Source organism: Dermochelys coriacea, chromosome 27 (genome assembly GCF_009764565.3).
Source record: "Dermochelys coriacea isolate rDerCor1 chromosome 27, rDerCor1.pri.v4, whole genome shotgun sequence".
Taxonomy (NCBI): domain Eukaryota; kingdom Metazoa; phylum Chordata; order Testudines; family Dermochelyidae; genus Dermochelys; species Dermochelys coriacea.
The window spans coordinates 12,403,881-12,430,872 of NC_050094.1; the positions used below are offsets into that span (position 1 = coordinate 12,403,881).

General features: G+C 44.7%; 2 protein-coding genes across 6 annotated transcripts in view; both read right to left on the reverse strand.

Moving 5' to 3' along the window:
* Positions 1–667, reverse strand: part of FBXL20 (F-box and leucine rich repeat protein 20) — a 69,503-nt gene extending 68,836 nt beyond the window's left edge. For 2 of the 4 annotated variants that reach the window (XM_038385519.2, XM_038385517.2), the window contains exon 1: positions 520–667. In XM_038385519.2, coding sequence (XP_038241447.1) covers positions 520–561 — 42 coding nt within the window. In that variant the 5' untranslated portion in view covers positions 562–667. The remainder of the gene's footprint in view (positions 1–519) is intronic. The other 2 variants (XM_038385518.2, XM_038385516.2) reach the window with 2 other exon arrangements.
* A 3,071-nt stretch (positions 668–3,738) lies between these two features.
* MED1 (mediator complex subunit 1) lies at positions 3,739–26,017 on the reverse strand. 2 transcript variants are annotated; one of them, XM_038385389.2, is made up of 17 exons: positions 25,787–26,017; positions 22,490–22,596; positions 21,221–21,299; positions 20,616–20,670; positions 20,358–20,490; positions 19,543–19,571; positions 19,012–19,083; positions 17,971–18,045; positions 17,245–17,318; positions 16,728–16,817; positions 15,291–15,402; positions 14,691–14,815; positions 14,382–14,500; positions 12,515–12,716; positions 12,182–12,277; positions 11,952–12,057; positions 3,739–10,226 (listed from the first exon to the last, which is right to left on the reverse strand). In XM_038385389.2, exons 1-17 carry the CDS (start codon positions 25,812–25,814, stop codon positions 6,992–6,994), a joined length of 4,737 nt encoding a protein of 1,578 aa, XP_038241317.1. In that variant the 5' UTR covers positions 25,815–26,017; the 3' UTR covers positions 3,739–6,991. The 2 variants fall into 2 exon arrangements, with proteins under 2 accessions (XP_038241317.1, XP_043359280.1); XM_043503345.1 differs by lacking the exon at positions 25,787–26,017 and adding an exon at positions 22,889–23,041.
* Positions 26,018–26,992: the final 975 nt, after the last annotated feature.

Genomic DNA, 26,992 nt, shown 5'->3' on the forward strand with positions numbered 1-26,992 from the left:
AGTAATAGGCTCCTTACAATTACAAGACCAACCCGCCAGACCCCATACAGCCCCCCCGCCCCGGAGACACTTACACGCTGCCCCCCACCCCCTGCAATGGCAGGGCCTCAGAAGCCCGGGACCCCCCCCCACATCCCAGCCTGCCCCCCCTTTACCAAAACAGGATTCCCCTTTCTGCCTTGCACAATGAGAAGCCCCCCCCCCCCACCACGCTCTCACCAACCAGATACAAACGCAGCCCCCCCCCACCCACCCCGCCCTTTATCACCATCAGCCACAGGAAGAGCCCCCCCCTCCCCATCGGCTCCGCGCTCCCCGGAGCGGGGTGGGGCAGCCCCCTCCCCTTCAGCTGCACGGCCAGGGGCGCCTCTGGGTGCTGGGCGGCCATTGCCAACCCCTCCCCCCCCGGAGACGAGCCTGGTCCCCGCCCGCCCGAGAAGCCCGTAGCCCCCCCGCCCCGCCCCGCCCCGCCGCCGGGGCTCCCCAGCGGGGCCCCCGCCGGGCCTTACCTCACCTCACCTCAAACCTGCTCTTGGTGACCCCGTTCATCTCCCTCCTCATGGCGGGGCCGGCGGCTCCCCCCGGGTCTCTCTTCGCGCCGGGGCAGTGGGGGGGGGGGAAGGGGGGTGCGCGGCCTCCGCCCGCCGCCGCCGCCGCGTCTCCTCCGGCCTCAACTTCAACCCAAAACAAAAACACTCCGCACCTGCCAGCAACAGCGCCGCTCATTGGCCAGCGCCGGGCGGGGGGGGGGCAGAGCCAGCCCCGGCGCGAGCCCGGCTGGTGGGGAGCACGCGCGGACCCGCCGGAGGGGGAGGGGGGCTGCAGCGGGGCGGGGCGGGGCCAACGGTCACACCCCAGAGGAAATGCGCCCTGGCCCCTGTCTCCCCCCCCCAGGCTCCCCGCCCCGCCTACCCTAGGGGGCCCTGCACCCCGCCCCCCCGCAACTACCGTATTGCAGACCCCCTCCAGCACTCTGCATTCCCCCCACCCGAGAGTCTGCACCCCCTTCCCAAACGCCTGCATCCCCCCCCTTACAGGAGACTGCACCCCCTTCCCAAACGCCTGCACACCCCCCCCCCGAGAGACTACACCCATTCCCAAGTCCCTGCATCCCTCCCCACCCTAGAGAGACTGCACCCCTTCCCAAGCCCCTGCAGGAATCTGCGCCCCTTCCCAAGCTCCTACACCCCCCCCCCACCCTACGGGGGACTGCACCCCTTCCCAGGGCCATCTGATCCGCAACGCGAGGCTGCACCCTTCCCCGTTCAACACGGGGCACCCAGCAGCACCCTCTCCCCTGACAGACAGACAGACACACACACACCTCAAATCCAGGGGAGATTGCAATTCCTCGAGTTTAACCCCACTTCTACCTCTCTTAGTGGAGCTCTCCCCCCCCGACCCCCCGGGGGCTGACCACCGAATCTGCATCCCCTTCACCTGTCCCTAGGACCCTGCAAGGGGGAGATCGCCTCCGGTCCTCCAGGAGCCTAACGCCCCCCCACCCCGGGCAGAGAGCTGCATCTACCCCCTGGGAAACTTCAGCCATCATCTACCCAAGGAGATCACACGCCCCAAACCTGCCCAGTGGGAGATTGCAGCCCCCTTCCCCCTGGAGCTTTTTGCCCCTCCTGCACCCAGGGGGCTGCCCCTCTGGCAGTGATGGTTACCCCGAGCTGGGGCTGACTGTGCTCCCCTTAACCGCTCCCCCCAGCGGTGCCAGAGGAGACTGCATCAATTTCCGGTAGGAACAGCCGTGCCCCGGCTGCGTCCAATCACCTCCCCGCTGGGCGCGGCTTTGGAATGACGGAACGGTGGCGGGAAAATCAAGCGTGGTAGGGGGGATTTAAACAGAGCGAGCCGCAAGAGGTGCAGCGGCTCTGGGGAAGGTCGCAGGGATGGACTCAGCTGAACGTGAGCTGCAGCCAGAAGCCCAGACGGGCGGAAGAATTCAGACCAAAAACCCGTCTGAAAGAAGGATTCTCTGCCTTAGGGAAAAACAGATTCCCTCTGCTGAGGAAAACAGATTCAACAGGAGCAGCACCCTAGAATCTACTACAAAACTCCAGAGTAACCTTGACACTAGATGAGAGGTCCCTGGTGGTAAATTATGGCTGTTGGAGCCTTTTTTTATTCTCCACTACACCCTGTGGGCAAATACCCCTTTAATACACATTGTACTTCTACAGTGCCCTCCATCAGAGGATCTCAAAGGACTTTAGAAACATCACTTAACTTTCCCAAGAGTATTGTGAGAGGTCCACATCATTTACAGATAGGAGAAACTGAGGCACAAAGAGGAAAAGGACCTTGCTCAAGATCACATGGTTAAGCAGTGGTATAGCTGGAATTAGAACCCAGAGCCTGACTCCCAGTCTTGTGTTTCTGCTTAAAACCATCTTTCTCCTCACATCAGACCTCAGTTGGGCCAGTGAGTGCTTTCTGTATACTGTTCAACTGTGCCCATTTTAACCTATGGGGGAATTTATGCAGCAACAAATCACAGGCTTGAAATTGTACTACAGTATGGAGCCATCTATGTTCCACAGTGGTTTACAGGAGACAACTGAATGGAAGACAGCTGAAGCCCATCAACCATGAACATAAACTATAATTAAGGGACTTTAAAGGACCACTAGGTATATAGAACTACTGCTCTGTAACTGTTGTCTTATCCATAAGCACATGGCAAACATTTCTATTCGACAAGCCACTGAAACTTGGTGACCATTGGACTACATTGAATTTTTGTGTAACAGAACAGATTAATCCAATAGATTAGTTTCCTGTGCGGAAGCACGTCTCCACAAAACATTTTGTTAGAGCTAAACTAGTTGCTAGCTAACACTAGTTCTTCCTTCACTAATGTCAAATTAGTTACAAGAATTCCTGGTCCTGTCCAGTGATGAAGTGAGCTGTAGCTCACGAAAGCTTATGCTCTAATAAATTTGTTAGTCTCTAAGGTGCCACAAGTACTCCTTTTCTTTTTGCGAATACAGACTAACACAGCTGCTACTCTGAAACCTGAACAAGGACTGTGTATATGCATATACGGTGCCCAGTATGTTGTGGGTACTAACAGAACTAAATGATAAAAACCTTGTAAACTGAATACAATATGTGGTCTTCAGCTCTCACATAAGAGGGCTAGCCATGAAAGGTACAAATCATTAGAGAATACAAATTTTCCTCCCCATTTTATTTGTTCCTCTTTACCATTAAATCAGATGAAGTCTGTAATTCTAAAACAGAGCACTAAAAAACTACATGTTAAGATTCAGTGCTCTGACCCCCAAGACATGCAGCACGGAAGGCACAGCTGGTGGACAAGGGTGGCAAAGATGGCTGCACCCCTGGGATTCTAGTCTGCTGCAGCCCACAGGATAAATTAGGCTGCCAATGGGCTGTGTCACAGCCCAAAATCTACACTGGGCCATGCACTGTGGAGATGGTTTTAGCATACCCCTTGCACCAAGGCATACAAAGGAGGTGGCCTTATGGTGTATCTGTGCCAGGGGCATTCCCCTCCTGCCTCTTGCAGCAGAAGTTCTGGCTCCTGCATGCCACCAGAGCAGTGGACAGAATGTGTCCTATACTGTCAGAACCAATGTTTCACTGACAGGCGATAGCAAACTTTGATTTCTAAAATGATTTTTTGTAAGACTGTTGATTTTACATACCTTGATGTTAAGACAGTTCTTGGGAAGCAGAATGCTTTTAAATAAAGACGAGACAATATTCTTACCAAAGAAATTTATTTGCATGTAAATAAACATTTTTTTTTTGCAATATTTCCAAAAAAGTTGAAAGTACACTCTACATTGAAAAAGAATGAAAAATTAGCAGGAAGTATTTACATGGTTGCCCACAAAAAGCAGACTTGAATACACTTATTTACATAATGACCATTTAGGAAAGAACCATTTTCTTTTAATCTCAACATCCATTTCTTAACCTGAGATTAAAAGGTTTGGCTTTTTAAAATTTTTTTAATTTGTTTACACATTTATCTTTCCAATACTGAAAGATGTAAAATATCATAGAGAATAACAAAAATATTTTAAAAATAAAACATTTGTAAGAGATCAAACATTTACATGTAAAATGTCTGTGTAATATTGACAAGGGTACCTCATCTCTGATCAGTGCAATAGAAGCATCATGCAACTGTTGCCTGACTTTTAATGGCTGTCTTTCTCCCTTACTTAGTGTACAACAAATAAGTGTATAAAGGGGAAAGGTTACAGTGCATTATAAGTGGACTGAAAAGCTATTTACCTGCTATGACTACTATTCCGGATTCAGTTTCTCTTGCAGCACTCAAAGTCACAGATACTTAAAGAGGATGCAACTTTGTTCCCTGTATTTCTTTAGGTGTTAGCAATGATGCCTACCGCTTGCAGGAGAAATTTAGAACCCTGAACTTGAGTCTTAGGTAAGTAGTGAAGGAAACACATTCACCTGTTTCATTTAAAATATATTTATAATTTAAATCCTAAATTTGCAAAGCTGAACAATTTTTTAAAAAGCTTTTTATTGAATCTTTTATATTGTTAAAACACCAGTCCATTTTATTGAGGAAATTATTCCTTGAAAACCCAAACCTTGCTTTGCTTTTGTAACAGTGCTGTTAGCGTCAGCTAAGCCTTCACACAATCCAAAGAAGTTTAAAGGGTTATTTTAAATAAAGCAACTTAAAATGAGACGGACAGAACTAAAACAGATGACAACCTGTTGCCATCTGAACAAGTATTATTTCCAAGATGCAGCAACTCTAGCAGGGTCTCAAGACAGGTGTTGTATTTCTTACATCCTCTTCATTGACACCACACAGTCATACAATTCTGATACTGCATCAAATAATGTCATTTGCTGCAGGTTTGGACTTTATTTACTATTTTCTATTATCTCAGCACATGAAGCTGGGAGTATTGGTGAGAGGGAAGCCATGGAATGCAGACCACTAGGAGCAAGGGATGAAGGTTGGAAAATAAAAGGGAGAACTATGTGTGTGTGAGAGAGAAATTCACGCCTGCTTTCTATGTGAATAAAGCAATTTCAGTATACAGCCCCAAACAGAGTTGAAGACAGGAAGAATGGAAAAGCCTATAGATAGTTGCATAGAAGCGAACCCACCAAAAAGATACGAGCATTCCAGTTTTTTAGGGGCTCTACATGAGCCAGAAAAGAGAAGCTGTTTGGCCTGAAAATTATCAGGGGGCTGGACTGTGTGCAAGACAGGAAATATCTACAGTTTAAAGGAAACCTAAACCTTGAAGTCTTTTCAAACTGCAAACCCAAAATAAAGGGTATTCTCAAGCCCACAGGTGAAATCCTGGCCCCATTGAAGTCAGTGGCAAAACTCAGTGGGGCCAGGATTTCACTCAGTACATTTCCTTGTAAGACCTAAAAGGAAATGGGTTCACAGTACTCATTAGATACACTGTGTTCCCTTGTCTAAAGCTCTTCCATGTCTCCTCCTCTATCAAAACAATCCTAACTGCTTTCGTTTATAAAATAGACTTCTTGCTCCTATCCTCTCAAGGACAGAGACTAGCAGGTCTTGCCTGCCTCTTCCTTTAAAGTCCTGGTGAGAGAAGGAAATCTGCCATTTGGGGAAATTATTGCTTCTATTGCAGCCAATCAATTTTCACAGAGCCAAGACATTTCAGCATGGTTTTCATCAACATAAGTACTAACACTGGCACAGGAATGATTCACACCTATTGGTGAGCTAACAACCTCGGGGCGGGGGGGGGGGGCGCATGGGGAATGTTTGTGTGTGTTACCAGTGCTGCTGTGGAAAAATGTGCTGCGCACACATACAAAAATTAAAAACCTTCCCTTAGGCACTTTTGCAACAGAAAGATTAAAAAAATAAGGCCTGATTCCACAAACCATTTGCGCACACGAGTAACAATAGCTGCATTGACTTCAAATGGGATTTTTTACAATGAATAAAGTTAAGCATATTCTTAAGTATTTGCAGGATTGGGCCCTAAATGTGTATCTGTAAAGGTTGTGAATTTTCATATATACACAGCACTGGGATTCTGTGGAATTTCATTTCCTTTAAACCTAGCAAACAGAGCTCAAACAAGGGCAAAAAGCATGCTGTGATTTTACCAACTTCACCAAAGCTACAGTGGCTGCACATTTTCCAAGCTTTCCTAACCCACAGCTAACCAAGCTCCCACTCTCCCAGAGTCCCTTCAAACCCTGCATCACACCATTTAAATATAGAGATTGCATGAAAAACAAACAGCATGAGGCATTCAAATAGGGACATAAATAAATAGCTAAAATGCAAGGTCAATCAAACGTCGACATAAATATCCTTCATCACTTTGACCTGGAATAAAACGCTGATGTCCATCAAAACACAGTGCCTGATTTTGCAGAGCTGCTGATGTCAATGGAAGATGAAGGTCCTCAGCACCTCTAAGAATCAGACACTAAATGATGAAGAAACTCCATAAAAGAAACCTGCAAAGCATTTCTCTTTTCTCCAGACACCCTTCAAAAAAAAGAGAAAACCACAAGCCCCAAACATTAAAATATGCCCTAAAGTTAGTTTAAAACTTTCTAAAAAATTCTCATGAAAAGGAGAGGGAGGGGGAAAAAATCTGATTCTCTCACAGTAATTTGTGTTTCTGCACCAATTTAGGGTCTGTTCCTCCAAACACTTACCCACATGCTTAACTCTACGCCCACTGACTTTACAGGACTATTAATACGTGTAAAATTCAGCATGTGTGTAAACGGGCTGCACACTTGGGGCCACAGTCAGAAGACTGGTTTGCCATTCCCAGTCAGAAAGATCAGCACTCACGGGTATTCTGTGCAGGTTTTTGAGATCCTCAGGAATACTGTTTTCCTTTTAAACCACGTCCCTCAAGGTAAGTGTGGTATTCTGAAATGAACGATTCTTTGCTTGCTATCTCTAGAACCCACTAGGGGGTTCTAGAGATCTTTTAAATTTTTTTTTTAATTAATTGCCAATCAGAGCAACATCCATGAGGTCATCGTCTTCCTCCCCAATCAAAAAATCAGGGCTTGGCCGAGATGGCCTGTCAGCTGATAGGATAGCACTACTTGTCATGGACAGAGTCTGGTCAGAAGAAATAGGTGATTTAGACCAACTTTCTGGTTTAATGCTGTGTGACTTCTTCTTGTCTCTGTCTTTGTCACGATCCCTATCTCTGTCACGGTCTTTGTCTTTCACTTTTTTCTTCTCTTTTTTGTGCTTCTTATGTTTTTCTGAACTATATTCAGGTAGTGGCCTAATGCCATCATCAGAGCTGGGACTGTTCTGATAGGATTTCTCTGCTATAGAGGAGCCAGACTCGCTCTCACTGTCTATGTTTTGAGGAGTGTATGCTGGTGACTTACTGTGGCTGGGTGAGCAACGCTCATGCTTTGGAGTAGACCCACTGATCAGAGGGGATCCATAGCTTTTGGAAGAAGCCATCTGAGGCCTTAAGCTATCCCCACCTCCTTCCCCAGGTTTCTGCAAGGTTACTTTAGCTTTTATGCTAGGGGAACCACCATCGTGTTTGCTGATGATAATCTTTGCCACTCCAGTACTACCAATGTTTTTGGAATCCGAAGTCTTCTTGGAAGAGTCAACAGATCCTCCAGAAACAGAGACTTTGGATTTGTCTTTGTCACTTTTCTCCCGCTTCCCCTGAAATTCGCCTCCAGACATGTTGTGTTTGGAGGACAAAGAATGGCTTGAGGAATTGGAACTTGGACCCATCTGTCCATCCATTGGGTCTTCACCTCCAGGCCCACTAGTAACAACCCCATGTTTAAGTTTGTCTATGACTGCAATCAAGGATGGCTTCTTGTTTCTGCTTGGAGATTTGCCCTTGGAGCTTCCATGCTGGTTCTGAGATGAAGACATGGAAGAACCACTAGATGAAAAGGAAGATGAAGATGCTGTAGAAGAGTTTGATGAAGGAGGTGGTTTCTGGGACATGGACCCAGAGGATCCCATTCCTGAAGAGGACTTCATATTTGACCCTGATCCAGTTCCAGACATATGTGAGCTGCCAGAACCTGAAGTGATAGGCGATTTTGCTTTAGATGATGGGGGAGTACCTGGAACAGGTTTCATTGGAGAGGCAAGCTTGTCAGAACCCCCTGATGGTCTAGAATGTGAAGGAGAAATGTTTGGTTTACTCATGGAAGGGTTCATAAGTGATGAAGGCTTCCCTTGAGGCTTCATCTTGGTACCTCCGGAACTGCTGCTAAGGCCATGTTTGGTGATAGGGGAGGATCCAGGCTTTCCCACAGACTGAGCTGAGCTTTTTGACTGACCTGAACCGGAGCCACCTTGGCTCAGGTAGAGGCTGCTGCTCATCTTTGAGCCAGAAGGCCCTTCTGATTTACTGCTTTTTATTTTGCCGGAGGCAGAAGAGGAGGAGGAAGAGGAGGAGGAATGGCTGTGATGGCTTTTGCTGCTCGAGACAGAGCCACTGCTTGTATACTGGCCGTGTGATGGTTTGCCAACAGTCACAGTCCCTTTGGGGATCTGAATTGTGATTTTTGGAATAGGAGGAGTGGCTACACCAGGAGGAGTCTGAGATCTGCCTGAACTTCCAGGAGATTTTGACCCGCCGGAGCTTGCTGGTGGGGTGAAAGGTCTGTTCGATGAACTATGAGAGGGAGATTTCCCTTCTATGTCTGCTTTCTTCCGCTTTGGAAGCTTTTCTTTACTTTTACCATCGCTGGATGGGGTCCGGCTGCGTTTTCCTGGCTTACCATCTAGCCCAGGACCCGATAAACTACTCCCAGAGCCATTGCCTTCTTTTACCCGTTTCTGAGACTTTTCCTTTCCCAAATCCCCTGTACTTAGTAAAGGGCTCTGGCTTCCACTGTGATGCTCCATAATGTCAGAGGACCCCAGGGTTTTGCTCGCAGCTGCAATAATACTAAAGTCAACCATGTCTGCCTGATTGCTTCCTTTAAATTTATTTTCTCCCCCGTCACCCCCCAACACTTGCACTCCCAAACTACTTAGGGCCTGTGATGCAAAGCCCTTGAAATCGTCAGCATCTCCACTCTGACTGCTCTCATCGAAGTACTCCTCCCCAAAGCCACTCTGACTCTGACTGTTCAGTAAGTCAGGGTTGAAATCTACTCCTTCGGGGAAAAAATGGTTTGAAGAGTCACTGTTTGGGCTCACAGTCGCATCTGCTATAAGGTCGGCTGGATCAGTGTATGGGGTCTCACTGCTATTTGTCTGAAAGACATCTGGGTCAAATAGGGCACTTTGTGAATGTCCTGAACTAGAAGAGTCCCTTACAGGCGTTCCGATGGGTGGACAGTCCTCGTTAGTGCTGGGGAGCTTGGCAGCCTCCTCTGCTATATCAGAAAGAATATCAGTAACATCAGCTCCAATGCTGTCTGAACTGGAAAGTCGAACCATCCTCTGAATACTGGGCTGAGAGTGAGGTATAGGCTGGGGGTACGTACTAGGAGGAGTGCTGCACTGACTGGGCGCTGGAGTAATATGAGGGGTATCCAGAGTATCGGCGGTCATGTTGACATCAAAAATTGGGTTCTGAGAATCAACGTCCATTGAAAACAGCTCTCTCTGAAAATCATCCTCAGTTTGATGCTTGGGCTTGTCTGCTGGTGTGCGAGATTTTTTTTTCTTTTGCTTGTTCCCCCCGGGGCCCATTTCCATTCTGGGGGAGCCAGAAGAAGAGTTCTGCCTTTCAAGAGGGCTGCTCCCATACAGAGTGGAGAAGTCCTGAGGAGGATTGTCTTTAAGGAGGTTCATGAGCATCGGGTGGTTCTTGGTGTTGCTTGCTGGTGAGGATACTGGTGGTGGCGTGTGATGGGGAGGGGTTGGACTTGAGCCTATGGTAGACCCCACATTCCCTGTGATCTGCAACAAACTAGTGAGAATAGGGTTCTGAGACACTTTGCTGAAGTCCTCCCCATGGCCCACCGAGTCATGCCTCTCTTTCATGCTCATGCTCATGTTAAACAGGGTAGTGATGGGCCCCCCCGGAAAAGTGTTTGTTGGTGTAGTGGTACCACTCATTGGGTTGCTGCCTGTGGTCATGCCGTACCCTGGGCTGCTGGCGGGGGGCAGGTTTTTCTTCACCATGTCTTCTACTGTCTCTGCAATAAGGGACAGGGCTGGTGTATCTGCCTGAATGGTTTCTGCCTTTCTACGAATGGCTCTCATCGTCACAGGAATGGACATACATCTGCAAGACAGAAAGTGTGAAGGATTTAGTATGCAATTTGCTCATTTATAGAAAATGTCAACTAAAGAGTTTTAAAAACATTACAGGATTCACTGCAGCTCTGAGAGTTAGGTATTATCTCCCTTTTGCAGGAGGGTAAACTAATGCAAATCGCAAGAGACTTGCCTCAGGTCACATGGCAAGACAGCAACGGAGCCAGGAATCTTTTGTTCCCTGCTGTATCTATTCATAGCTACTCTATCATACTCCTCTAACCACTGAACAACAGTGCCTCTCTACATTGCCTTCATTAATATTATCTGCTATATTTTTAATTACAATAAAACTTCAATAATTAGTAACTAAGTAATACTTAAGAGAAGAAGGATGATCTTGTAGCTAAAGAGATTGGGAGTTAGGAGGGATAGGTTCTGTTCCCAACTCTGCCACAGGCTGTGTGTGTGACCTTGGGCAACCTTAAGTCAACTTAATCTGTGCCTCAGTTTCCCCATCTATAAAATAGGAATAATCATACTGACCTGGAAGGTAGGTAATTCATCAACATTGATAAAGAAGTCTGTAGGGTCTGTGTATGTGCAGAGCATTATTAACACCTTGTAGTTTTCTAAATGCTTCCAATGTTGCCTGGGGCTGAGTAATTTTGATAAATGTAAAGCCTGGGAGGTGGCAGGACTATCAAATGTTGGAACTGTGAGTGAATCATCCTCTAATTCAAAGATAGGCAGAGACTTTGAAGGCAAATGCAAGCTCATCATGAAGTATGAAAACACATACAACTAAGACAGGCATCCAGAAAACAAATATTTAATAAGGTCAGCAGTTGCTGCTCCATAGTTACGGTTGGAACTGAGATTCCAGTACAGCCCTGGTTTTGCCTCCTTTCTCTCGACCATCATTTGCCTGAAATCCACAGACAAAGGATGAATGGCTTCAAATCTGGTAGGATTTGTCCAAGGCTGGCGTAGAAAATTCTCAACCGTTGAAGTGCAATAGATATGGAGGTCTGGAATGATGCCACCCAGACAGAGGTGTTCATCAGAATTCAGAAGTCTTTTAATGATATTTTGTCTCTTTTGTATCTAAGAAATAGAAAGGATAATGGAAGCAGTATGTACCAGTAGACAGGGCATTACACAGAGGCTCAAGTGACTTGGCTTATATTCCCGTCTCTGCCACTTGCCTGCTCGGTGACCTTGGGCATATGACTTTAAACCTCCGTGCCTCAGTTTCCCCATCTGTATAATGGGAATAATGCTACTTAAATCATTTGTAAAGTGCTTTGAGATTTATGGATGAAATTGCTACAAAAGATCTAGGCATTATTATTTATTTGCATTATTGTAGCGCTATTACTATTATATAGAGATTTGAGGAGGCTAGAAATCTATGTTGCATGCTTATAACAATGATTGTTAAGCAAGAGTTACTGATTTATTAACTTGGTTTCATTAGACACCTTCTATTCAAAATTGGAAGACTACAAATGTTCAGCTATTCTAGCACTCTCTTTGTACTGTAGTGCTTTATAAATAACTATGGAGGATAGTCTGAGCGAGGTAGGAGATGATACACAACGGGATCTTTCTGCAGAAAAATGAACTGTAGAACCACTGTCTCCTAGATATTTATGAAGTGCCCACCAGTATCTGGGTGCTAATGTTCTGGGGATTTATAAAAGATGCTCTGAGTAGCATCTTATAGCAACACAGAGAAGGCCTGGTTTACCTCTGAACAACTTTGGCAATGAAGTCATCTGTGCAGATGAGAGCATCAGAGAGCCCTTTATATAGTTTACAGTTCACATGTGTAGAGTCCTGCACATCCATGACCACTGAAAGACAGAGAGGAGGCATTTGGGAGAAATTAAACTTCCAACTGTAGTGGCAAAAAACAACACCCCTATCTTCATCTGAAATCCATTTATAAACACATGCTTTTCACTGAACCCTACTCACCACACACCAGGGAGTCATTCACAGGATGCTGAAAGGATACACTGAAGCAGGAATCTGAGAGGGGACAAACTTCAAATTGCAGGATTCCAGGAGAATCTGAAAGACACAGGAACTGGTAAATGCAGCATCTTCACAGCACAAGAGACAAAGACAGACATGAGCTCAAATATAGCCATTGAAAAGAAAGAAAAATAAAACGGTGAAGCAAAGCAGCCTGGGCCTCTAATTTCCTATTCCCCAAACCCGCCGTTTGATTCTAACATGCTACAGAAAACAATCCAGGATCATCTCTAGTCACAGAATTTTATTTATGTTGGTCAATGTGTCACCCACCTTCTTTTAAAACAGTTCGCTTGACACAACTGCCAATCAGTGTGTTGTAGGCCACTTGATGCCTGATCAAGTTGAGGATGAGAGGAACCCGGCCAGGGTGCTGGAAGGTGATTTTACTAATGAGAGTTCCTTGCAGGCTTCTTCCATCTGGAAGAGGAGCATCCTTGTTCAGGAAATAGCAGTGCTGCTGTCCTGGAAGAGCCTAGGAAACAACCTGTGCTTTACCCCAATGGTACTGGATACAAGGAAGTAAAGACAGCTACCAAAGCAAGTGCAGCTCCAAAATCTGTGTCATGCTAAGTTACCTTTGTGGTTGGAATTGACAAACATTGGAGAGACACTTTCTAAGAATCAAACACATTTATAAACTGATTTACAACCTGAACCAACAAAATACCAATCTAGAAATACCACTGCCAAGAATGATAATATTACTTTGCACCTCTATACTGCCCCATCAGAGGTTCTCAAAGCACTTTTATACACAGTAAACTTCACTGTCCTTTTGTGAGGTGGTTAAGTATTGATCTATTTTACAGCTGGGGAAACGGAGGCACAGAAGGTGAAATCTTGGCCTCACTGAATTCAGTGCGAGTTTTATATTGACTTCAGTGAGTCCAGGATTTCACACAAACTGTTTAAGTGACTTACCCAAAGGTCACACAATGTAGTCAGTGGAACAGCCACATACAGAACCCAAGAATGCTATCTCCCAGATCTCTGCCCTAACCACCACGGTGACATTCCACCTCTCATGATGCTCGGGTTTTATAATTACACAGTCAAAGTCAATTCCCACTCATTGTACCTGCAAATGCAAAAACATCTATAAACCCACAAAAAGTCCATTCAAATTACATTAAAAATCTAAGATACCTATAGAAGCCAGATAATTCCATGTTAATGTAAACAATCAGTCGCTTGCTGTGTACAGATATTGGCATGTTCAATGGAAACTGCATCCTTCAACGCAGTAGCCAACCCAGAAAGTACCTTTCTCTTCCCTCCTCACATCAGCTACAAGTTTTCCAGCTCATGGCAGTCACTCAGAGAAGCAGTGGTTTAACAGTACAGATGATTTCAATACCTTCCCATAAATCCAGGCTCCGGCATACCATAATTTTGGCTACCCTCATCGTTCTCATTTGTGCAACTAACCCAATCAAAAGAGCAGTCACGAAAGCTTATGCTCAAATAAATTTGTTAGTCTCTAAGGTGCCACAAGTACTCCTTTTCTTTAATCCAAAGAGCAAGTCTGTCCTTAGAAGGACCAGCTCATTAGCACAGGCACACATTTAAAAGAGGTCATTTATCAAATGTTATTAGACCAAATTGCTGGTCTCCTCTGGTCACCTTACATTCTCCACTTTTGTTTTGGTATGCGATTCTCAGTTAAATAGGACCATTAAACAAGACAACCCATGCAGACAAACTCATTGGTTGCACATGCATTGATTTATTTACCAACACCCTGACAAAACAGTACATAGTGGTTTTGGGTTACCTTTTGTAATGGGGGTAGATCAGTTGCAAAAAGAAACTCTTGCTCTCCAGAGGATGACAAATCCAAGGTTGAGACAGGACAATTAACCTGCTGTGACTGTGTCTTTTCCAGCATTCTGGCTTGGATAACAGGTTGTGTCTACACACAAAAGCTGTAGCTCTTTAAATATAACTGCATCCACTCTAAGGGCTGTACTGAAATAACTATTGATAAAAACATGCCCCTAATTGACAATTATACTGGTACAAGAGAAGGCTGGAGTTGTATTTAATAGTTTCCAGTCCAAGGTTTCTAACTCTTTTCAAGAGTCCTCAACCTGCCTCTTCTGTGTGCTTAGTTCCCCAGTTCTAGTGCCATACTTACTGCATAGAAGCGCATGTTGTGGTTTAAAGGTACAGAATCGGTCTCCTTGGATAACTCAAACTGTGTGATCAGCTCATACAGGGGGACAAACGTTGGCGGGGTGTCAAACAATGGGATTCCTGAGGAAACACAGCAGAGCATAATGACATCACAGAGCTAAAAGGAGCTGCACAATAATATGGACCTAGTCAATCCTCAAAAGCGCACATAAAAGAGAGTATAAGAGTTTGGGTTAAACTCACTTGGCGTGCTTAAAACAATCTACTAGTAAAAGCTAGTGAATACTTGTCTGATAGAGTTACAACCCACCTGTGCAGTTCTGCAGTTTCTGAATGAAAGCCCGGGATACTGGAATAGGTCGTGGGAACTTCAAGAAGAAGCAAGCTGGCAAGTCAACACTGTTGGCACTGGTGACTGATGAGAAGGATGGAGTCCTAAAACATTGAAGTTACTTGTTATTTTTTATTACATGCATATTTATATTTATGTAGGTACATTATGCGCCTCTCCCCCGAAAATAGTGCCTGAGCATCATACAAACATTAATGAATTTATCCTCACAACACACATGTAAGGTAGAAAAGTATTATGGTGTATGCACAGAAACATTTTTTAAAGTGTGTATATATTTTAAGTGTAAGATACACATTTTATCCTCCGCCCAAACATAAGTATCTTGTCTGTTACTTCTGAAAAATTACGACACTTGATTAACACCTGAAAACTAGGCTTCACTCATGTCTCAAGTGCAGGGTATTCCATAGATCGGGGCAACATCAAATCCAATGACTGATGATATGACATTATGTTCTTGACATGCCTTGGAAAGATGACTCAAAAGAGTGACACGCCGGTAGCATCTGAATGAGGCCACTGTGAGAGGCCCCAGCAGAAGTGCCCTTTCCTTACCCTTTGTTGTCAACAGGATGAGATCCCATAATTAATGGTGCAATTGGGAGTTTGTACATAGCCAAGGTTCCTTCGATTGTTATCGACGCGTTCATGCCCAAAGACCGAGGGACTGGAAGGGGAGGCAAGAGAAAGGAGACCATATCAAAACCTGCTGGAAAACCCATTCATGTGCTTTAGGAGTTAAAAAGACTGCTCACATAGAGATGTATTATTTGTCTATGTAGCACCTCTTTTAAAGTTTGATATACCCTAGTTTGAGTGTGCAGCCTTTTGTTTATGCTATTTGACGTTCTATTTCTGGGGTGGGCCTGTTACTGGTCAGCAATAGCTTTCAGGTGACTTTACAAGCTTGCAGTACACGTCTATGTGCAAAATTATTTATGATTTTGGAGCAGTTCAGCCCCGGTTGTCTTATTTTCCAAATTGTCTCGCTTTTGCTAGATACGGAGCTTGGTGTTACTGTATAAAATGCTACCAAAGAGCAAACCCCCTACGAACAGGTGTGGAAGTTTACTATTCTCGTCCTACAAAAAGCCACACTCATAATCACAGCTGGAACCAGGGGAAAGAATTTTAGGGTTGTTTTTTTTAATTAATCAATATAAAATAAACCTTGAGTTAGCCATCCTGGATGAAATTCACCCCAGTGCAGAGGGCCAGCGTATTTTGAGGGCTTAAGCAGGATTTAAGTGATGCACTGGCTTTGTGCAGGCCTGCACAGAAGTGGATTTCACCTCCAGAGGTCAACTGTATCCAGAAAATGGGAGAAGTGTCCCAGGGTTTGCATGTGCTTATCAAACGTATGTCCGTCACTCTGCCCTTGATTCTCTCATATTGGAGAGCAGTAGTTGCAGACAGCCAAATGGTCATGACTCCCTGATCCTGGCTGTCCAGCCCCAGTGGAAGCTGGAGTAGCAGGGACCTAGTTTAACTTCTGCCACTGGTGTAAGGTCCTGAATGGACCATTGGCTTTATGTTAGTGGATGACCAAGAGCCCTGGAGCTCTGCTTCGCCCTGCTCCTCTCGCCCTTGGAACACATCTGCCATGACCTCTCCTTTCTGTTATGCCAGGGGCAAGGGGGCTGACAGGTGTAGAAAGCAGAAGAGCCACCTCTGCCAGCTTTCTGCTGAAGACTTTCCCTATGCAATGGGAATTCTCCATCAGCCAGCTCCAGACAGGAAGGCCATTTTGTGCCGCTTATGAAGAACCCAGCCATCAATCTTCAGAATTCTAGACTTTCCTCAAAAATCTAAACTCTACCACCAGGGAGTCAATCACTCATGCTATAAAGAAGCTGCCTTCTTCTACAATATTCTTGCCTCTGACTTCATAGGAAAGTTTAAACAAAACTAGGAACAAGTTTTAGACAGACTGAAAATCTTATGTGCCTAAAGTACAATCAGTGGCCAGAAGCAGCCTTTTAGGTGACGTACCGTTGTTCTCATGCAAAATAATGGGGGCTCCAGTGCCTTCTTCAAATAAATCATAGGGTGAAACATAATACTTGAGATTCATCAGATGACCTGTGGGAAACAGGCTTGTTAATGAGGGCCTTGATGGATGAGTTACTCTGATCCTTCATAAAAATCACTAGCAACCAGACCATACTCACTTTGCAATAGTGCACAGCACATGAAGTGCAAAGCTGTTCAAACGGTCGCTCTTTTTAACAGAGGCCAAGATGTCTGACAGAGAGAAACTGTGCATTGTAAATCCAGTATACTGAGTGATTTTGTAAAAATAAAACTACCCTACTGGATCATGATACTTAGAAATATGTAGACGACCACCACTCTTAAACTGGCAACTCTTATCCACTATTAGTATCTGCTAATATGAAGCTCAGCTACAATCCATAAAGGTTTAAGTCACCTGAATAAAATCAGACAACTAAGAAGGGTCTGTTCAATCCCCTTCTCTCTCTTTTGGTTACACAAAAGACACAGATACCTCCACTTCTTGGGGTGAGATACCCAACACTGCCATGAAGAATCTTGTCGAGGGGACTTGCATTGGTGGCTTGCCTACAACAGAGAGAATAGTAGATTTAGAATGTGCTGGAGCATAGTTCGAATCCCAAACGTCTAAGCACTGGTGGCTCCTTTAAGATCTTACAATACACACTTCACAGTCAGATAAAAGTAAATATCTTAAGCTCCACACTGTAACTGGAAAACGTCTCAAAGTATTGACAAAAGGAGTCATCAGTTTCCCCACTAGCTAAGTGGGTTTTAGTCCACTAAACCTACAACAGTAAAAGCTAACGTGAGTGATTCCCAATCTGTTTTGTTGGAATAACCCCTGTGATAAGTGGCTGATCAATCCCATCCCTCCTGCTATATACTAAAAAAGTTGCAATATCTATTTTTTTTTTGGCCAGTCTCTCGTTCACGCTGTCTCTGCTCTTTTTCTATCTCTAATCTCTCTTTTTCATCCTCAGCCTGTTTTTTCCTCACTTTCTATTTCAATTGCTCATTCTGCAGTTAAACACAGACTTTAGAAAAGCCTAAAAAATTATTAACAGTTTCTATAATGCTTTGTATCAACTTCCAGTTGCATGGGGTTGCTTTAAAGTAAGCATCAGTTTTTAAAAAGAAGTCAGAAAGTATGGGTCTCATCATGCTGCCAATTCATGCCCAGGTATTGAGAAAAGCAAAGGTGTATAAATGTTCTTACCAGTACATCACTGCCATCTTTGAGAGATCCAGCTCCAAAGATTGAAGAGCCAAGTACATTTTAGTTTTAAGTTTGCTTGAAAAAAAGCAGTATGGGGGAAAAAAAAAAAAAGAATCAAGAAACTGTACAGAACCTAAAGTTAACTCAGAACTTCAGATTAAATTCTTTACTAAAAGTATGACCCTAATCATGGTATTAAATCATTAAAGACAGTCATTTTTTCCTATTATGGTTTCAATGTAAACTGATAAGACACAAACAGTGAATGATACAATGTCTCACATCTTAGATTGTATATTATATTTTCTCTTCTTTTCTCAATTTGTACAGAACAAATCATATACATATGTATTCCTAATTTGGTATCTGTGTACTTCATGATTATAATAAAATATAAAATTAAGGGATTTACATGTACATCTGTGTTTTTTAAATCAAAAATGCACAGAACCACAGAGGAGAAAATGAAAAGAATAAGAATTTTTATGCTTCATAGTCTTAACTTAGGCTCTGATCTTGCAAACATGTATGCACCTGAATAACCCAATGTAAGCCTTTGGGGCAGGGACTGTCTTTTTGTTCTGTGTTTTTACAACGCCTAGCACAATGGGATCTTGGTCCACAACTGGAATTCTTAGGCACAATGGTAATTCAAAGAAATACACAGAGAATCAGGGCATTGGTAAGGAAATTTGTTAATATCGTTTATCTTGACAGTGACCTTTAAATGCAGTGCTTTTTTATGTATAAAGACAGATAGTTATCAAGATAAAAAACAGTTTTTCAAGTCTCTTAGTGTAAGAAAATTGACAAATGGATTCCCAAGCAAATGACATAATGTGTTAAGAGATTTGCAACTTGGGCTCCAATATTATAAACACTTATACACATTCTTAACTTTAAGCACGCAAACAGGCACACGGAAGCCAACAGGACTAGTCACCTGTGTAAAATTAATATGGGTTAAGTGCTTGCAGAATTGGGGCGTAGACTGGTTATATAACCATGGGGGCGGGAAGAGAATACACTACATACACTTACTTGTCTCCAGGAAGTTTATAAAGGTTCACAAGCCCCTTTAGATGCTTAGAGAATTCATCAAAGTTTTTCTCTCTAGGAGGAGGAAAAAATTGTCATTGTTAAGCAATTTGGATAAATCATTCGTAGTAGATCATTTTATTTTTAAGAATTATTACCTTTATAATACAATTCTTAAATCACTCAGGAATTTACTTTTGCAACTTGAAAACTGCAAAAATATGTTTCTTTAATCACTGCCTTTAATATTCGCAGTTGATTTACTTTTAGTTTGTTAAATGTCTCTCCAAAACACCCTGGTCAAGAGACAATTGTGTGGCCTCATACAGAGCCTTCAAAGGTACCACGCATGATGAAAAGAGTCAGGAAGCCCTAGCCAAACGAAGCCAGAAAACCTCTTGTGAAAGCGCAAAGACTTTGTGAAGAAGGAACAGTTACCAACTGCTGTACAATTCCTCCCATAAAATAGTACTGCTGATTAATATCAGGGAAAAGAATCTTTTCGGGATGCAATGAACAGCTGTTTTTGCTCACCTCAGCTGTTGCACCAGTTCTGGACAGCTCTGAAAAGGAAAGAACATACACTACACTTATTACAAATTCATCTGTGACTTTTGAACATTTGTATGACTATAAAATACAGGGACAGAATGAGGTTTCTGATCATTATCTTCTGGTCAGAAACAATTTTACTGCTTTACACCAGCATGGTTCTAATGCCCTGTTTGTCAATCACTTGCAGCACAAATTCAATTAATACTATCTCCTGTTAAACAACTATACCAGTTTTCAAACTTGGGGGCTTTAAGTTGAATACCTAAATTCATATGTAGGCATCTACTAAAATTGGCATGGTTTTCAGAGGTGCAATTAAATCAATGGGAATTGCAGATGCTACTGCCTCTGAAAAATCAGGCCACTTTTTTATGATGCCTAACTTTAGGCCTCCAAGTTGAAACATTTTGACCCAAGTTTCCATCTTCCATCTACAGAACTGTAAGTTTTATCAACGATAAAGAAATATACTGAAGGAAACCGATAAAAAGCTGCAGATAACTGTAATTCTGCTTTGTCAATTGATTATACTCTGACTCAAAGAAAAATATGGACCATTATCTAAGTGGTTCCTGTTCACATGCACAGAACTGAACCAATCACCAAATTAGGAGTGAGAAGGAATCTCCCCATGGAGGTTTTCACCTTCCACTGAAGCCATGAGTAGAGATTTTCTATGAGAACTAGATAGACATATTTTACACAATTGATTCCCTGTGTTTGTGCAGAGGGGAGGCAAACCAGCACTACTTGCCTTTGGCGTTACCCATCTCCTCTTTCTAGGTTATACGTACCACAGGATTTTCTCCATGGTGCGCCACCTTCACATCACACAGCAGCCCTGTAGGATCTAACTGGACTTCCACATAGAACATGTCTGAAGTGATGTAACATTCAGTGCCATTTGCACTAAGGTGAGATCCAAGGCTTACATACAAAACAAAACAAAAATTGTTATGAGATGCACACAAAAAACAATCAAACCAGCAGTGAGATTATGATGATTCTGTACAGATATACAGGAAATGCTTCTGCCACAAAAGAAGACTTACCCATTTTGTCTAGCTATAGACTCCAAGCGATCGGTCATGGCAGGCAGAGATGATACTAAACAGGAAAGAAACAAGGCAAATTTAGATTGAATGACTCTTACTTTCCCCATAGGAGTGTATTCCTTTGGCACTAAGTGCAGTCTCAACTACCCTTCCTCACACACACTCAAGCCAACATTATACACTTGTACGGTTACACATCTGGGTGTGCGCACACATGAATTATCCACATGCAAAATATAGCAGGAGCAATTTTTAAAAAGAAAAATACAGCCCACCATCACAGTCACAACTGCAAAGAAGTGAACTGATATTCTTCCATGTTCCCATACCTGATCACTTATGGGTTGAGGCCAGGTAAATGGTTTAGAATAAAATACTACTGGCAACCTAAACTATGACATTCTACTGTGCCATAAGTGGTAAATATGTGCATGTGAAAGTGTGTGCGCATATATGTCAATGCACATACCATAATCACAAAATGAAACATTTGCTATTTCTGTTTGTTTTTACAATTTAATATTTCTATCATGTTTCATTTTGAACATCATGGAAAGCGTAAGTACATTTTTTGTGGTTACATTTCCAAAGAGCTTACCAACCTTTTAATGCTTTCTGCAAAGTCTCCAAACAGCTCACCAGATGTTGATGGCCCCCAGAGTTCATCGCAACCCGTTTTTCCTAAGTGAAAAGGGAGAAAACAACCACCATTTGTATGCAATGTTCACCAAGACTGAGTCATTATAACTATTATTCAGGGCCAAATGTTGTTTATTCAGACAATTTAAAGTAAATTAAACCCCCTCCCAGAATTACTCTTCCATTTAGCTCCCTAAAATGAGAACAGGAGCAAGATAACAAAGATATCCACTGCACACACACACACTTTTTTTTCCTTAAGCAGCTGATTGAATTGGAGGAATTGACTCTAAGAGCTTTTTATATATGCATAATCCTAAACAAGCAGAATAATAAAGGAAGAAATGGGGGGGAAATAGCCAGGCATGCAAATTTCACACACCGCCGAACAATATTTGCACAAAACTTTTGGTTATCTTTCCCTAGCATGACCAGATGTTCTGATTTTATAGGGACAGTCCTGATATTTGGGGCTTTTTCTTATATAGGCTCCTATTACCCCCACCCCCGTCCCGATTTTTCACTATCTGGTCGCCCTATCTTTCCCTTCCCCATTGCTGCCTTGTCAACAAACACACCAGCCGGACAGTGGCGCTGAAACTGAAAGCAACATGCCTAGCATTAGGAACACTTCTACAATAACTTGGTGCAGCGCCTCACAAATTAACTGTACTTCTACCAGAAAAGGAGAATGAATGAGACCGCGCTGCCTAACTGCACTAACAGCTAGTTGCCAAAGGGGACTGGTACCTTAGTTCTGAGTAGACACTGCAGTCCAGTGGTTAAGGGCAGCAGGATCATGGGGTCCATTCCTGACTCTGCCAATGATCCATTATGTGCCCGTGGGTAAGCTACATCATCTCTTTGTGTCTGTTCCGATGAAGTGAGCTGAGCTCATGAAAGCTTACGCTCAAATAAATGTGTTAGTCTCTAAGATGCCACAAGTCCTCCTTTTCTTATTTCCCCTTAGTCTGTCTTGTCTATTTAAATTATAAACTTTCTCAGGCAGGAACTATTTCTCCCTGTTTTGGTTAGCACAATGGGGACCCTGATCTTGGCTATGTCCTCTAGGTGCAACTGGTAAAACCCTATCTTCTATGAGCGATTTTAAGGATTAATATTTTGCAAATCACCTTGAGATTGCTGGCTGAGAAGTATTACTACTAATCCAAACTATATAATTACACCATTCTCCCAGTAAACAATTTCATCGAGACTCCTCAAATTCTCACCATGACTTGACGGACAAGCTTCACTGTTTCAGTCCAAGGTCTGTTTTGGTTAAACTTTGCATGAAGTCTTTCCAAGAGAGAACTCATCTTATTCAGCTTCTCCGTTTCTACAGGACAAATGATATGGGACAACTCAATCAGGGGGCCTGCCACTGTTTAATCTCAGTGCTGACAACAAAATTCAAACTTTTACAAATAAAAACTCCTGCGAATTCTAAATAAAAGATGTGTCCTTCGCCCTTAACAGCAACATAAAACAATTCAGAAAAATTTTACTTATAGCCACTTTACTCTTCTCTCTCTCTCTCTCTCTCACACACACACACACACACACAGTTAAATAATGCAAAGACTGTACCAAAGATTATTAAACCCAGGAGACTATAAGACTTCAAATACCTCTTGGGGAAATCAGTAGGACTACTTATGCGAGTAAGATGTGAGAGTGGGATTTGGTCCATCTTGTTTAGTCTTGGTATTGCATTATAATTGACTGGATACCCCTTGCAGACACAAGAGGATGGTTTAAAGACCTGCTGAAACCTCAAGGAAAACAGAAGATAAGAAGTATAGCAGTTCTTTAAAGAGGGGAGGTTCTACTTTTAATCTCCTGTCTCTTATTGCACTATATACACATAGTTCCTCTCCAACTCTTTTGTTCTACTAACCTTATTGTATGGCAAAGATCCTCAGCACAGACCACCTTCTCTCCCAACCTCCCACTACATATTCCTCAACCATTTGTATTCTGTGAATCTCCAGGAAGGAACCCACAGACCACAGTTTGAGATCCACTGTAATCACATTCATGTATTAAATTATTTTCTTTTTTAAAAACACTTTCACAGCACTGAATGGAAGTCAACATAACACACTGTAAAGACTCCAATTGGAGCCCATTTACAGTGAAGGACCTGACTGAGGCAGCGACAGTTGGAATGCTGTACAGGGAGGGACTCATGCCCCGGCCCAACTGCCAGCACTTCAGAGGGCTCAAAATTCTATGATTTAGAGGTATTCTGACCTGCCTAATGGGATGGAGCCAATACCGAAGGGTTGGTATCCTGTGGGCACGGTATCATTAGGTTGCAGAGATGTCCTAGAACTGGGAAGGCTATTTGCATACTGCAAGGGAGTGACACAATTCGGGATTTCACAGTAAATGGGGTTTCAAGGGACACCATCACTTGAAATCTAGTCATTTTTAAAAAATGAGTGTCATGTCTCAGCCTCCTCCCTAGCACCACAACCCTTACTCATATCCCACCCTGATGCGAAGGGGAGGTCATGGGGGGGGGGGGGGGAAGGAAGGAGGGCGGAGCACTGCACCTGGTGCACAGGATTGCAGTGGCACTCAGGTTTGGCCCAGCCACACCTCAATTATGACAGGAGCCACTGCCGTGGGGTGAGTGCAGGGCAGGCTCATTTACCAACTCCCCCGCCCTCCCCTCTGCACCAGGCCAGGACAAATGAATGTTTGCCTGTTTTTGCACCTCTGGTTTCATTATTTCTGTGGGTGCAACTGAACCCATGCTAATGCCAGACCTGCTTTCATTAGAAAAGAAACAGGTTCCTCTATAGTTAGACTCTTCGAAATGTACAGCAATCATCAGTTTATTTTAGCAACCTCATCTGAGTTGTCAGATCCAAGAAAAACAGAGGGCAACAGCACTTGATGATGTAAGTTACTGCTCATGTAAACACACATCTAGGGACTTTTCAAACTCAGGTTGGTGATAGAACAGATCGGATGTTCCTAAACTGGGGAGAACACCTCCCAGGCAGGGGAAGCACAACGTTATTAGGGGAATGTGAGGACCTGACTGTGCTGTGCTGAAGAGTCTGAGACAAGAGGGGCTCAGTCCGGTAAGGGAAGCAGATGGGGGGCTGTGTGGGCAGTCTCAGCTGTTAGAACCAGGTTCCCTGTTCATCTCACTCCCCCACTGCCACTGCTGCCGAACTGGCCGTTACCATGTTCTGCTGGGGAAGCTAGAAGGCACTCTGCAAGAAGGAAGCTGTAGGCTGTCCCCCTTACTTTTGATACCCCTGCAGCACAGGGCGCCTTCCTGCCCCCAGCCCTTCAGTACAGCTCCAGGGAACCAAGCCCCAGCTGCCTCCCCTGCTGGACAGAGCCTGAGTAGAGGAAGCATACAGAGCTCAGTGCCCCAGGGCCAGGCTAAGGGGACAAAGTCAGAAGGGAGCCATTACTTATAGGGTGCAGCATCCTGTTGCTCTCCTGATCCAAGCAGGGCTCCATTTGCTTCCCTACACAGGGAGGAATGTGATAGGCAGGGAGCCAGGTCCCATCAGTCAAGACCACCCCAACCCCTGTAGGGAGGTGAAACTTGCCACATGGGTGGGACACACCCACTCTGCTCCCTATAGGTAGCAGGCATCCCTCCCTCAACGTGGGTACCAGACACTCACCCCGTGCGTACCAGACACCCCACACAAGGGCGTGTGTGCACAGGATATGAATCTCCAAAGGAGGGCTCAGCAAAAAAAAAGTTTGGGAACTTCTGGACTAAATTGTATCATTCACTGACAGTGTAATAGCAACTGAAGGGGCATGTTTGATGAAGGTGAAAGTGTCTGCAATCTGATCTATTTTATGCTACACCCATCTCCAAAAGATCTCAAACTCCACTATACAATGCTGTATCTTGATCAAAGGGCAAGCTATTTTGATCAACATAAAGCTTTGCACAGTAGGACCTGTAACCTCTCCAGGGCCGTATAGGATCATGCTGGCTCAACATGGCTTAGGTACCCGTACGTTCCATATACCAGGAGACCACGCAGCCCAAGATGAAACATCCCACCCTAGACTGCTGTGTTGTCCTCAGGCTGCCCCCACGAAGATGCAGCAGCCTGGGCTAGGAACCCTTAAGCTCCAGCAACCATTCACATCCCCCTGGGGCAACGGGCAGCGAAGAACTCCAGCGTGGGCTGTATTGCTGTGGGCGGCCGTGAGCCCCCCCTATTTCGGTCCTTTTCCAGGCAGGGTAGCCGAGCAACATGGTAACAACGGGGGCAATGTGTGTGTAGGGAGGAAATAACTCCCCATTAGCTCAGCAAAGAGCAGGGATCAACCTAAATCCCTTGGGTCCCCGTGGGGCTGACTGGGGGGGGGCGGGGTTTAGTGGGGGGGAAGCTGAACGCAGAGAAGGGGGCGGGGGGCAGCAGAATCTCAGAGGGAAGCTGGGGAGCAGATCTCCCCCTTCCCTAGAAGCCAGGGCTTCCTCCTACAGCGTCTGGGGCTCCCCCTTCAACTCCCCCCCCGCCCCCCCGACTCACCCTCGGCGCCCCCCTGTGCCGCCTTCATCCCGTGGGCCGGTGCGGGCCTGGGAGGGGGGGGGGTTGGGAGAAGGGGAAGGCCCCGGGGCAGGCCGCAGGCGCCGGCCTGGCGTAGAGCAGGTACCCGCGGCCAGGCCCCTCCCGCTCGGGCCTCAGTCCGCGGCGGCCGCCGCCAGCCCAACGGCCATGGCTACGCTCCAAACCGCGCGACACTTCCGCCTTCTCGCAGCCACCGAGACGTCTCGCGAGAGCAGAACGGCTAGGCGGGGGGGGGGGTGTCATCTCGCGAGACTTGAAGCGATCACTCTTTCCCTCCCCTTCCCCGGGCAGCTGGGCTGGGTGGGGAGAGGTCACGGGCAAGAGACACGCATGCGCCCATGCGATGCCCAGGAGGGTCACCGGGTAGGCAGCTGCTTCTGCAAGGGGAGAAGGAAAAGAGGCGGGGGCGATTTTGCGTCTGCAGGTGGAAAAAATTGCAACTGAAACCAAAATGTTACAAAAATATTTAATTGCTGGGGAAAAAAAACCTAAAAAAGTTTTAAACAGAAAAGTTCTTCCCACCCACCCACACCACCACACACTTTGTAAAATACCTGAAGCAGAAAATCCTGGTTACTGCTGGGGGAAGGGTAGCACACATCTCAAAACATACCATCCCAACAGCTAAGAGACTTAACATAAGTAATGCAAAAGCAAGGATGCATTCCGATGAAGTGAGCTAAAAGAAAAGGAGGACTTGTGGCACCTTAGAGACTAACCAATTTATTTGAGCATAAGCTTTCGTGAGCTACAGCTCACTTCATCGGATGCATGAAGTGAGCTGTAGCTCACGAAAGCTTATGTTCAAATAAATTGGTTAGTCTCTAAGGTGCCACAAGTCCTCCTTTTCATTTTGCGAATACAGACTAACACGGCTGCTACTCTGAAACCTTTCACAAATGATCGCTCCCTATCTGACCTCTTAGTCCTCATCTTCAAAGGAAACCTGCACAACACCTTCAAAATACAAGCTTGGGTAGTGGGTCACTTCACCTTGAATGGTTTCTTGCAACAGGCATTAACTCCTTATGCTAGTTTGTTCCACCTTGTATTTTGCTAGGACACTCTTGAGTATGTGCCCCACACCTAAGAAGAGTTGTGTACATTCAAAAAACTTAATCTTTTACTGGATCAGCTTCTGTTGGTGAAGACATTACTTCACCCACT

Bases quoted from the DNA above. Each gene is read 5' to 3' on its own strand.
- MED1 (XM_038385389.2), bottom strand. From the start codon at position 25,814: ATGAAGGCGGCACAGGGGGGCGCCGAGG. The intron at 22,597-25,786 runs GTGAGTCGGGGG...TTTGTCCTGTAG, and splicing joins GGCACAGGGGGGCGCCGAGG to AAACGGAGAAGCTGAATAAG. The intron at 18,046-19,011 runs GTAAGTGTATGT...CTTTTTTTCAAG, and splicing joins TATAAACTTCCTGGAGACAA to CAAACTTAAAACTAAAATGT.